General features: G+C 32.7%; 2 protein-coding genes across 3 annotated transcripts; one reads left to right on the forward strand and one right to left on the reverse strand.

Moving 5' to 3' along the window:
- The first annotated feature begins 2,391 nt into the window (after window positions 1-2,391).
- Window positions 2,392-4,618, forward strand: LOC107928766 (60S acidic ribosomal protein P0-2). Its single transcript, XM_016860033.2, has 5 exons — window positions 2,392-3,014; window positions 3,132-3,200; window positions 3,598-3,696; window positions 3,766-4,158; window positions 4,250-4,618. The coding sequence occupies exons 1-5, from the start codon at window positions 2,757-2,759 to the stop codon at window positions 4,394-4,396; spliced, it is 966 nt and encodes a 321-aa protein (XP_016715522.1). The 5' UTR covers window positions 2,392-2,756; the 3' UTR covers window positions 4,397-4,618.
- Window positions 4,619-4,739: 121 nt separating this feature from the next.
- On the reverse strand, window positions 4,740-9,157 carry LOC107928765 (cell division control protein 6 homolog B). Of its 2 annotated transcripts, none has more exons than XM_041090240.1 (17): window positions 8,772-9,157; window positions 8,427-8,481; window positions 8,115-8,335; window positions 7,957-8,031; window positions 7,773-7,882; window positions 7,588-7,694; window positions 7,417-7,476; window positions 7,095-7,168; window positions 6,940-6,990; window positions 6,805-6,854; window positions 6,279-6,414; window positions 6,071-6,160; window positions 5,909-5,971; window positions 5,727-5,822; window positions 5,492-5,581; window positions 5,296-5,405; window positions 4,740-4,923 (listed from the first exon to the last, which is right to left on the reverse strand). In XM_041090240.1, exons 1-16 carry the CDS (start codon window positions 8,985-8,987, stop codon window positions 5,373-5,375), a joined length of 1,527 nt encoding a protein of 508 aa, XP_040946174.1. In that variant the 5' UTR covers window positions 8,988-9,157; the 3' UTR covers window positions 4,740-4,923; window positions 5,296-5,372. The 2 variants fall into 2 exon arrangements, with proteins under 2 accessions (XP_040946174.1, XP_016715520.2); XM_016860031.2 differs by having other exon boundaries at window positions 7,957-8,034; window positions 8,772-9,111.
- Between the last annotated feature and the right edge of the window lie 2,267 nt (window positions 9,158-11,424).

Raw genomic sequence — 11,424 nt, forward strand, 5'->3', positions numbered from 1 at the left:
TTCGCACTTTCGGTTCACATGCAATGTGCTCGCACTCTTCTATGAGACCGCATAATGTGGGTTCGCACTACCATGTAGGCGAACCTACATCTAGAAAACACGTGTTAACCTTAGAGTAGGGTACGTGTAGACGTGCGCGGGAACTTATCTATAATATCACATCCATAAACAATAATTATATCATATAAATACACAGTTTAACCCATCTGTAGGACACACACTCTAAAATACTCAACAAAGAGTCTTCTAAAATGAAGGTTAGCACTAAACTAGTTGTTTGTTATTTAAGTTGGAGTGCGGACACGTTGGAATTATGAAGCTAAAAAGCTTTATTTGTTTAGTTCATTTATTATGTTTTGATTGTAAGGACAACTTAGTTATCTATTGGATTTTGTGTTTCTCTCTCTTGGTTTTATTAATGCATTTTAACTGGTTTTACTTCAAAAACAAAATAATAAAACTATGCTACATCCTTAACTCCTATTCATAAAACATGGACAAAATATCATATATTTCATAAATAACATAAAAATATTTTAAATTGATTTTTCAAGAATTAAAAATTAAAGGAATTTAAGCCACTTATTGAACCGACACTTGAGTAACAATTTACACAAATAACCTAAAATTTAAAAATGAAACTTAAAGATCAAGATTCAATTAATAAACTATAAGATTAAAAAGATATGGATTTTTGTGTAATCTTAATACATATCGGTTGTATAATAACCTTATTAACAAACTAAAACACAATAGTTGTACAATTTAATAAAATGCATATATAAATATATACAAATAAAATATTTTTTAAAAAATAAATAAAATATAATTTTCTACTAAATAATATTTATTTGGGCTGAAAATATTCTTTTTAAAAATTAAAAGCGGAAATTTCGAAACCTTAAAATTCAAAAACTTCATAATCATTTGGTTTTCTTGAGGCCATTCAAATTCATAATTCATTTGGCATTTTCATATTGTAAAAACATAAATTTAAAGACCGAATGCAGTACTAAAACATAGAAACTTGTGTCATCAAAATCGATTATCAAAATCATAAGTTTTGAAAATCAAAATATAAGAAACCATCACAATCTGCTCAGATTTTCTGAGTTAACAGTTCCAACCAGCCTACTTTAAGATTTCATATCTCTTAGCACAAGACTCATATGACCGAGTTAATTATACCAAATGAAAGTACATAATTCATACTATGAAAAACATCTAAATTTCGAAACAAATAAGATCTAAATATGAATTTTTCGAGTTTGTCAAAGTCAACTACTCGAAACTAACAAAATGCATATACCAGAAACTTCAAAAATTATTCTCCTAATTACTCTACTAAAATAGATGTCACATGTATCATTAAAAAGATCTTGAAGAGACATTTCAATTGGTACCAATAATGTCGACGAAAATTCACAAAAAGGTAAGTGCTACATTCTCATAATAAAAAGATTCTTATATTTAAAAATTATTAAAAGAAGAAGAATAACTTTATATCAACGAGATAAATTCACCAATTAAATTTAAATTTAAAATTTTCTTATTTTTAACATGTTTAATTTTACAAATTATTAATATAATCAATAAAAAATAACTTTTTACTTTATTTAATTTTCTTGTATTTTTATTTTATTTTTTAAAAAATTGTTTTTTATATTTCAACAAAACATAATTTTTTAATAGTTTGAAAAGAAAATCTCAAGATACGTAAAAGGTACATTCAAGCAAGAAAAAAAAAAGGTTAAATCACATGAATGTTGGCATCACTAACATGGATCCATGCTTTAAAAGATGCTTAGTAAGTGGTACACTATTTCTCATTTTGAAAGATGCTCTTTGTTTTTTTTTTATGATAAAGGTACTATTTAAGTTTCTTTATAATTCTCAAAATTTTTTTAAAAAATTTATAATCTTTACTTTTAATAATATTATCTTTAAAATTTAATTTAAATTCGAATTCCTTTTCTAAATATATTGTGTATTTTACTATTACATAAAATTTTATCAACCACCAAAAAGATTTGAAGATACGTGTGTATACATTTGACCTTTCAAGTAAATCTCAATGATAGAGTCTTAGACAATTAAACATCTATTCAAAATGTAAAATTTTTTTAAAGATATTCACTTGAGCGAGTTCAATGACTAATTAAATATGTTTTCATTAAGTAATTTTTTTTTCAAATAAAATAAAGTTTAACTGTATAATATATCTTTAACTAAATTCTTAAACTATCACTACCATATCAATTAAAAAATATTTTTATTTTTATAATACATAAAATTCAAACTTGTTCATGTGATATATATGTATATGTATTTAAAATTTTATGCATATTCAAGCTAATATTTAATTGCTAAGTTGACTGGAGGATGTAAGATTGGGAAAATATTGATAATTTGGAGATGTACGATTGGGTTCACCCAAAAAAAAAAAGAAATTTATAGAAAGAAAAAGGGTATTCATGCAAATATAAAATGAAAATTTGTTGGGATATGATTGGAGAGCACAAAAGGAGGAATTCAGTTAAAGAAGATTGAAAGCATCCAACCAACACGTATTCTAGTACTTACTAGGTTATCTGGATCCAATACCCGGTTCAGAGCCCATGAAATGAACCCCAGTATGCTTAGTGTTACATATATATGAAGATTATGGTCATGCATGGTAGTGGTGCTGCTGCTGCTGCAAGGGTTTTGATATAGGGTTAAAAGGGTAGTTTTTGTATTGGTTAAGGGAAGCGAAAATGGTGTTGAATCCAGCGAAGAGGGAGAAGAAATCGCAGTACGATCAAAAGCTGTGTCGTCTCCTGGATGAGTACACACAGGTGTTGGTTGTGGCTGCCGATAACGTGGGATCCACTCAAATGCAAAACATCAGGAAAGGTTTGAGGGGTGACTCTATCATCCTCATGGGTAAGAACACTATGATGAAGCGCTCCATTAGGCTGCACGCTGAAAGAACCGGTAACGATGCTTTCAAAAACCTCCTCCCTTTGCTTGTGGTAATTTCTTTCTTTTCCTTTTTTACAACTTTTTTGGTTCTCGGGGTTTTTTTCTTTAATTTATTCTTTAAAGTTGATGATCATTTTGTGGCTTGCTTCTCATGTTGTTTTTACCAGGGTAACGTAGGGTTCATCTTTACCAAGGGTGATTTGAAGGAAGTTCGTGAAGAAATTGCAAAATACAAGGTACATATATATATGGATCGTAGAATTTTGTTTTTTATTCATTCATAACTGTTGGCCCCTTGAAATTTGTTTAAATTAATCTCATGATTTTAAGTTTTCTCAATTTGGTAACTAATCCTTGATTAGCACTTATTTGTTGTCACTTTAGCCTAAGGGTTAGTATTTACTAATAATGATCTAATATGTTTATATGATTTATGAATATTAATTGTTCACTCCATGATGAATAAATATGTTGTTTGGATTTTTCTGATTTTGACGTCAAATATTTTTACAATGCTATGCTTTATCTATAATAAATCTGTTTTGCTTGGACTTGGGCGTTTGACATGTTTTGTCCATGGAGGATGAATAGCATAAGCCCTTTTCATGTATGGTGATTTGCATTGATGTTCAGGTTGGGGCTCCAGCACGTGTGGGTCTCGTTGCTCCAATTGATGTCATTGTTCCCCCTGGCAACACTGGCCTTGATCCTTCTCAAACATCCTTCTTTCAGGTTTGTATATATACATATATATGCACTTGATTTATGCTTTTTACAACCTCTCATGTATCCTGTCATCAGGTGCTCAACATTCCAACCAAGATCAACAAAGGTACAGTCGAAATCGTGACTGCAGTGGAGCTGATTAGAAAGGGTGAGAAAGTGGGTTCATCCGAGGCAGCCCTGCTTTCAAAGCTTGGGATAAGGCCATTCTCTTATGGACTGGTAGTGGTATCTGTTTATGACAATGGAACAGTGTTCAGCCCTGAGGTGCTAGACTTAACTGAAGATGACCTTATGGAGAAGTTTAGGAGCTGGCTCTCCAATGTCACTTCCCTTTCGCTGGCGGTTTCGTTCCCGACTCTCGCTGCTGCACCTCATATGTTTATTAATGCATACAAGACTGCTCTTTCTCTTGCTGTAGCTACTGAGTATACCTTCCCTCAAGCTGAAAAAATCAAAGAATACCTCAAGGTTGGCTTCTTATCATGCACATTTCATTTTGTTTCTACTTGTCTTATTAAATCTTGACAATAATGAGGGTTTTTTGTTGATTAAACAATAGGATCCGACCAAGTTTGCGGTTGCAGTTGGTGGGGATGCCGCTGCCCCAGCAACTTCAGCCAAGGAAGAGAAAGCAGAGCAGAGCGAGCCAGCCAAGGAGGAGGAAGAGGAGTCAGATGAAGACCTTGTTGCTGGTCTGTTTGACTAAATGGCAGTCACTGAGTTTGGCAATTGGAGGAGAAAGCAGTAGTATCATTAGTAGTAGTAAAAGTAGATACAGAGAGTTGAATTTGGAAATAAATAATGAGGTGGGCTTTGCCTTCCATGCTCCACTATTGAGTGATTGAATATTATAGTAAGTTCTAGTATTAACTTTTTAGTTTATTTGTAGGCATTCTACATTTGATATTATTTACTATTTCCTTTGCTACATCAATTTCATTTCTTTTTAATAACTTACAATATATGTTTATTATACATATATAAATAAAAAGAACCAATATTACACAAGAATCCCATCAGGCATCAAGTAGAGGAAAAAAATAAATGAATTCTTGCACAAAAATAAATAAATATATTTGAAATTTACAATTGGTATCAAATTGTTAACAATTGCAAGTTCTGCTGGAAGAAATAGTGGCCGAATAGCCAATAGTTCCACTTTCCCATTCCCATCCTCAAGGTGTTGCAATACTGAAGCAGACTAAACCTGCCCACCGCCCAGGAATGCCATGCCTGTGGAAATGTGTTTCTAATTTTTTAAGTTAACGTGAAAACTTGAAAGTGAAAGGCAATGAGTTACTTCATAAAAAAACAGACCAACTATGTATATACTCATGCAAAAAAACTATCACTTGCAGTTGCAGGTGTACTAACAAGAAAGTTTTTCTATCGGACAATCAATATTCTGTCGTGTTGTTCTCAGACAGAAAGCCATTATTTATAGTCTAGTCTTTGATGGCATTTAATTAATCATTTCCACACCATTATAAATAATCATTCATGTATCTGGTCAACACTATCAAATATAAACTAATATGGAAAGACAAGCACATGCTAACCTAGGACATTACAATAATTGTACGAAGTAGAAACAGTTTTTCAAACCTTTAAGTCATGAATTGAGCAGGAAAGCTGAAGATTGGAAACAGCCCACATATCAACCTATTACAAGTAATGCAGTATTACTGAAGACAATTCCTAAACAAACGAACTCCCTGTTCCAGATAAATGGGTAACGGTAAGAAACAATTATTACTCGAGCAGATAAAATGTTGTCCGTGCAGTAATGATGAACCTGTACCTGCAAAGCAAAGGAGATGTCGGCTTCATCAACTTTTAGTGTGACTCTCTTGAACTTATCATCGCGAGACTGACCTAATTTGAAGAGCCCCTGCATATAGAATCATGTCAACCTCCCTTCCATGTTTGGTCTAGTTAGATAGTTAATAATGCCTCTAGAGAAAACAGTTACTGCTGCCATCTAAAGTTAGGCCATGAGTTGAGCTAAAATTGAAGAATAGGAATACTTTAGCTACCTGGTCATTTAACACTCTGCACATACTTGAGAATTCCAAAATTCCAACTGGCGGGATCAATGCTGATTTGCAAATGTCAATGTAAGATTTATTCAACTGCACCAAAATACAACAATTATAAGTCAATCATGCAATTAATAAATGTTTCAGCTCATTATTATCAAACTTTAAGAAAGGCACACCTCCCCGACAGTTGTATCCTTCTTTCCACCACGGAAGTACTTCACAGCAGAGCAAAGTATGATCTGTTATCAAACTCAACAGCATTAGAGAAGATGAACCAGCAGAAATGACTATTAGATTAACTATTGGTCTGTTATATTCTTTATAGGCTTCAGACTTACTTGTTGATGCTGAGGAAGAGACTGTATAGTGTCGACTATAGGTGATCTGAATGTCTTTGACAATGCAAGAGCCATATGATCAATCCTCACCTGAAACATATCATGTAAGCAACTGGACGAGAGGCGACTGGTATGGATGATGTATAAAGACTAATATACCAAGCTCAAGCTTGGAAACAGTAACATTATGCTGTTGCAGAAGACTTACAGTATTATTTTCTTGTGACGGGAACACTTCATGAGCGAGGGCTGTCTGTGGACTAACGAAATCCCCCTCTGCTGATGTCAAACCAGTATTGCTTGCAGATTCCCTTAATTCTGCTTCAAGAATTTCCACCGCACTCCTGGAACAACTGAAGAATGTCAGAAGATATTTAAAGCAGCTACTCTAGTCAGCAAGGAGGTCTTACTCATAGGAAATAAAAAAAGTATAGCATTGATTCTTAAGAGATGAAAAAGCATGAATAAATTGTTGAGTACACAAACTAACCACAAATTAGAGTTCAATCATTCTTTTTTGTATTCCCTCAGGAAAATAATTTAAACATTCAAAATGCCTTGAGACTAATAGTGTTTCAAGAATGTTAATTATAACAAAAAATCTTGCTTGAAATAATATTAAATTCCAGCATCTGCGGTGAATTTTAACTAAATCACTAACGTTACTTCTAGGGCTATTAAAATAGAACCAATTGATACTTCAGGTGATAGTTAAGTTGCAATGAAACACTGACCTACAAACAGAAAGAGCTTTCCTCATATCCCCAGATGCAGCTGCTACTTTCTGTTAATTTCAAGCTGTTAATATTGATCAAAAGTAGATTAATTGAAGGCAGTATGAGGTTTACAAAAGAACCAGTACAACTTACTCTGGCACAAAGTTCTAATGCTTGCTGGTGGAAGACAATATACGGAAGTACCTATAGAGTGGAAAGCCAATAAAACTCAATAACATTGAATTTGCCACAAGATTAAAATTTAAAGTACTTCAGAACCATGAGTGAAAGTGGAATGTAGTAATTACCAAGAGCCTCTCCTGAAGTATTGAAAGGATTTGATCTTTAGAGTAAGCACGGAAAGTTACAACCATAGGCTTGCCTAACATAGAGAAATGGTAGTTTAATAAATTAGAATTAATTTCAGAACAGCCAAGCATCCGTATTGCATCATTGCAAGTAGCAACTACTATAGAAAAGAGCCTAGTATATATAGAACTGCTTTCAAGATGCTTTCATGCTTGACTTTAGTGCTTAGGTGGCCAAACTAGGAAGAAGCCAGATGATAGTTCACAAAATAATAAAGCCAACTATAAGTATTAACCAATGTAATGAAAGTAAGGAGCTTACAGTTCAATGACTGGAGTCTTGGAAGAAACCTATCAGCTAGATCAATGGAATTTGCTATTCCTGCAAAAACAAAAGGGAAAAACCAACATGCATGAGTGAATGGTAGCATGAATCAAGACAAATGACATAGAAATAAGCATATTGATAATACATAGTTGGAATGAATGATACCTATCAATATACATCTTGAGAACGGAAAAGTTGTAAGCATGAAAAGATCATGAAGTACTGCCCTGTCCCTTGTAATCAAATAATCCAACTCATCAGCAATAATTAACCTGCAAAAATTTGATGTCCTGTTACAGCCATGGGAGGAAATAAAGATGCTTCAACCCGATAGAGAGTAAATTTCTCACATCATCTTTGAGCTAGATTGTGCCTGCTTGCTGGAATACAGATTCTGCAAATGCTGCAAAGGTGATGCTGAGCCTATGCTTTTCTTCTTTGGTTGGTGCATGCCAAGAATCTGCCAAGGCAATCATCAGGTTAACATATACGAAATCCAAGCTCTCAATGTCATATAAGTGTCAGTAACAATACCTTACTGAATATCACTGACGTATTTGCCAAAGAAGTGCAATTCATTGCTAATACTTCAGGTGGCTGCAAACCTTCCTGCTAGAAAAAATGAATAATTAAAAATGATTACCCACTTCAATAACATTCCAAGATAAAGCGACAACGAAAAATGAACCTACCATTTTCGCCCAATCAATAACTTGCTGTTTTACTAACTCCATTGATAATGATTTCCCAGTCCCAGGGCATCCACATACATACAAGCTCCCAGCTTTCTCTTGTTGGACACATGCCTTGCAAAAATCCAAAACCCTTTTTTGCTCATCTTCTCGGCACACAACAGTTGATGGAGCTGTTGAAACATGTACAGCCTCCTTCACAGCCCTTATTTGCTCAACATCTGTAAACAAAATAAGTCAAAACCAATTGAATTTTAGCAATGATTGCTCAACTTTTGAAAGGCCTAAAAGATGAAAGATCTGTAAAATTACCTCTCGGGTTCCAACATTTCTTCAATGTTTTTCCACTCGGATCTTTCTTAACTCTCTGAAATAAATAGGATTAAGCAATATTAGCAGCGTTTTACACCTCATCCAATGTTCTCTTCTCTCTCTCTCTCTCTATTTTTTTTTTGTATGACATGAACTTCATCAAGCACTAAAAAGGAACGAATCCATACTTAACTAGTTTTCTTAATTTATCTAAAAAACCAAATAAGCGCTTCCTACTAATTACATTTTACTTAGCCTGAAAATCATAAAAAATGACATAACCAGCTCAAACAAAAGCTACCATACGGTGAACAGAAAAGGTAAACATTAAAAGTAATGTCTCACATTTGCAGGGCTGCTTGGACTTGAATCTAGACGACGTCGTGGCGATTTGAGTTTCATAGGCGTTGAAACCGGACTCTCTTTGGCCGCCGCTGCCGTATCGGACCTTAACCTCCGTTTCTGAGGAGGGCAGCAGCCGCCGGATCCAGCCAGCTCGCAGCTCTTGGCGGTCAACATTGCCTTGAAAGGAGACGAACTGCGATCGGCAATTGCAGGCATTGTTAATCTTTTTTCACCGATTTAGACAAATTGGAACAAAACTTGAGGGGTTTCGATTCGATTGACGTAAGAAGGGGGGAAATATAGGAGCTATATATAAAAAGGAAAACATTATTAAAGAAAAAAACGAAAAATGAGAAGCGGGGAAATGTTTTTCTCGCGGGAAAATTAACGTAACAATTTCGTCTCCCGCCTTTTATTGGATCAATTATAATTCCATAAAATGAGCCTTAACACAATAAATCCAATGGGTCTTTGTGAATTGGGCAAAACTTTTTCACTCCATTGAGTTGTGGAAAATATTTAGTACGAGTTTTTAAATTCCATAAGCAGTTGACAAGTATTCTATAATGATATAATAAAATATTAAAAGAAATATGTATTATAAAAATGGCACATGACAATTTTTTAAGATTGTTTATGAGATAAAAAGTACACTACCACTATACTAAATATTATTTTTGTTGCGAGAAAGGGTAAATTTTATGATTTCGCCGTTTAGTTGTAAATTTCATTTTAATCCCTTTAATCTTTTTTAGAATTTGATTCTCATATTCTTTTAAATTTTGAGAAGTTAATCGAATTGAGTAATAATATTAATCTTTGTTGTTAAATAGCATATTTGGAAATGGCAATATAAATTAATAATTTAGCAATTTTTATGATAAAGATTAGCAAAGAATTACAATAGTTCAGTTTCTTATGTTAAACAACAATTGAAAAGTATGATGGCGAATTCTAATAAATAAAAAACTAATTCTTTAATTTTTTGTAAAGTATAAGAATGGAATTAATAATTTAAATATTAATATAAGAATTTTTTTTATAATTACGTGAAAATATATCACCAACAATGAATTTAATTAATCATTAAACTATGTAACATCTATGAAAATTATTATGCAAATGCTTTTAAGTAATGCATCCTTATGTCAACAAGACTTTTGGCATTGGTGGTTAATGCCAAAGTCTTCCGTCGTTAAGTTTCATCGTTTATAATTGTGATATATGGATCTTTAATTTATGCATATGCCTTGAATAGTGTTTATACATTTGAAGGCAAGATAAATTCTTTGGTTGTTTTTATTGTTAAAACAATGGCTATAACTTCAAGCACTATTTCATTATCGAATTTGTGTATGTTTTTAGAGTTAACAAATTTCAGAACAAAAATATTAGGTTATCTATTTTAAAGATATTTTGACAAGTTCAAGTCCAAAACATGAAAGATCAATTGAGTTGAAAATGAAGACTTGAAGATTGATTTTTTGCGGATTAAGTCTAGTTGCTTGTGGAACAAGTAAAGTCACTTTCTATAGTTGAAAACTTTAGATTACACCAAGACTCTTACGGAAGTTTTATCTTATGTTAATTTTCAGCTTCACTTTATAAAAAGGTGATTAGGTTAGAACTCATATGTAAACAAAAATTAAGTAATATATAAACTTAAGTTTTGCCTAAGTTAAAGATGGATTGAGAGTAACTGAGAGATTCAAAGCTTGATAGAGCACAAATTTGTTCAAGTTGGTAATGTGTATGTGTGCATTCTTTCTGTAAGCAATCAGGAGTCTCTTGAGTTGTAAATATAAGCTTTCTAGAGGAAAACTTAAAGGGAGAGTGATTTGGTCTTTGTACAACAATGAGATCGTTAAATTGGTGAGAGTTAGACTAGTGTTAGCTCCGGGTAAGGCCTCGCAGACACAAACTGAAGTCGAACTATGTAAACAATCTCGGTGTTCTTTATTTTCTACGCACTTTTGGTTTTGTGGTTGAAAGTGTGGCCATAGTTCCAAGCACCATTTTAGCCACAATTTTTGCTTTGCAAAGTAAGTACCCACTCGTTTCTACAAATAGGTTTTGTCTTATACTTTCAAGTTTCCATTGGAGTCTTCATCAATTATCCTTTGTACTAGTTTGATTCTTTTTACCTGTGAATGTACTATATGTATAATCAATTATCTTTATATAATTTTATGTTGTCATTAAATTGTAATTGAGCCATGTTAGAACCTAAATAATGAAATATTCATGCTCAATTCGAAACTCATTACTCAAAATTATAGGTTATATACTAGTTATTATTACCTTGCTAATCAAACAACTAATTTGGTTATTGAAAGTCCCACTCCTCTATTTGTAAAATCCCCAAAATTTCAGGAGTTTAGAATAGTGATAAATAAATGATAATTCAGTTATAATCTGAAAAAGTTAGAAATTTTAAATTGACAATGTTACGAGATAGTGAAGACAAATACTGAAGATTATTGGAAAGACTTGTATATTGAGAAAAATGAATTCGGGGTATTGACTAAATTGTACGATAGTGAAAAGTATTGGGGCCAAAGTAAGAAAATTAAGAGATGAAAATGATTAAATTGAATCAAGGAAAAAGGAAGAAGGGCTAGATGTAGAAATATACCAAAAAGAAGCATGGATC

The sequence above is a fragment of the Gossypium hirsutum genome, chromosome D03, assembly GCF_007990345.1.
Source record: "Gossypium hirsutum isolate 1008001.06 chromosome D03, Gossypium_hirsutum_v2.1, whole genome shotgun sequence".
NCBI lineage: Eukaryota > Viridiplantae > Streptophyta > Magnoliopsida > Malvales > Malvaceae > Gossypium > Gossypium hirsutum.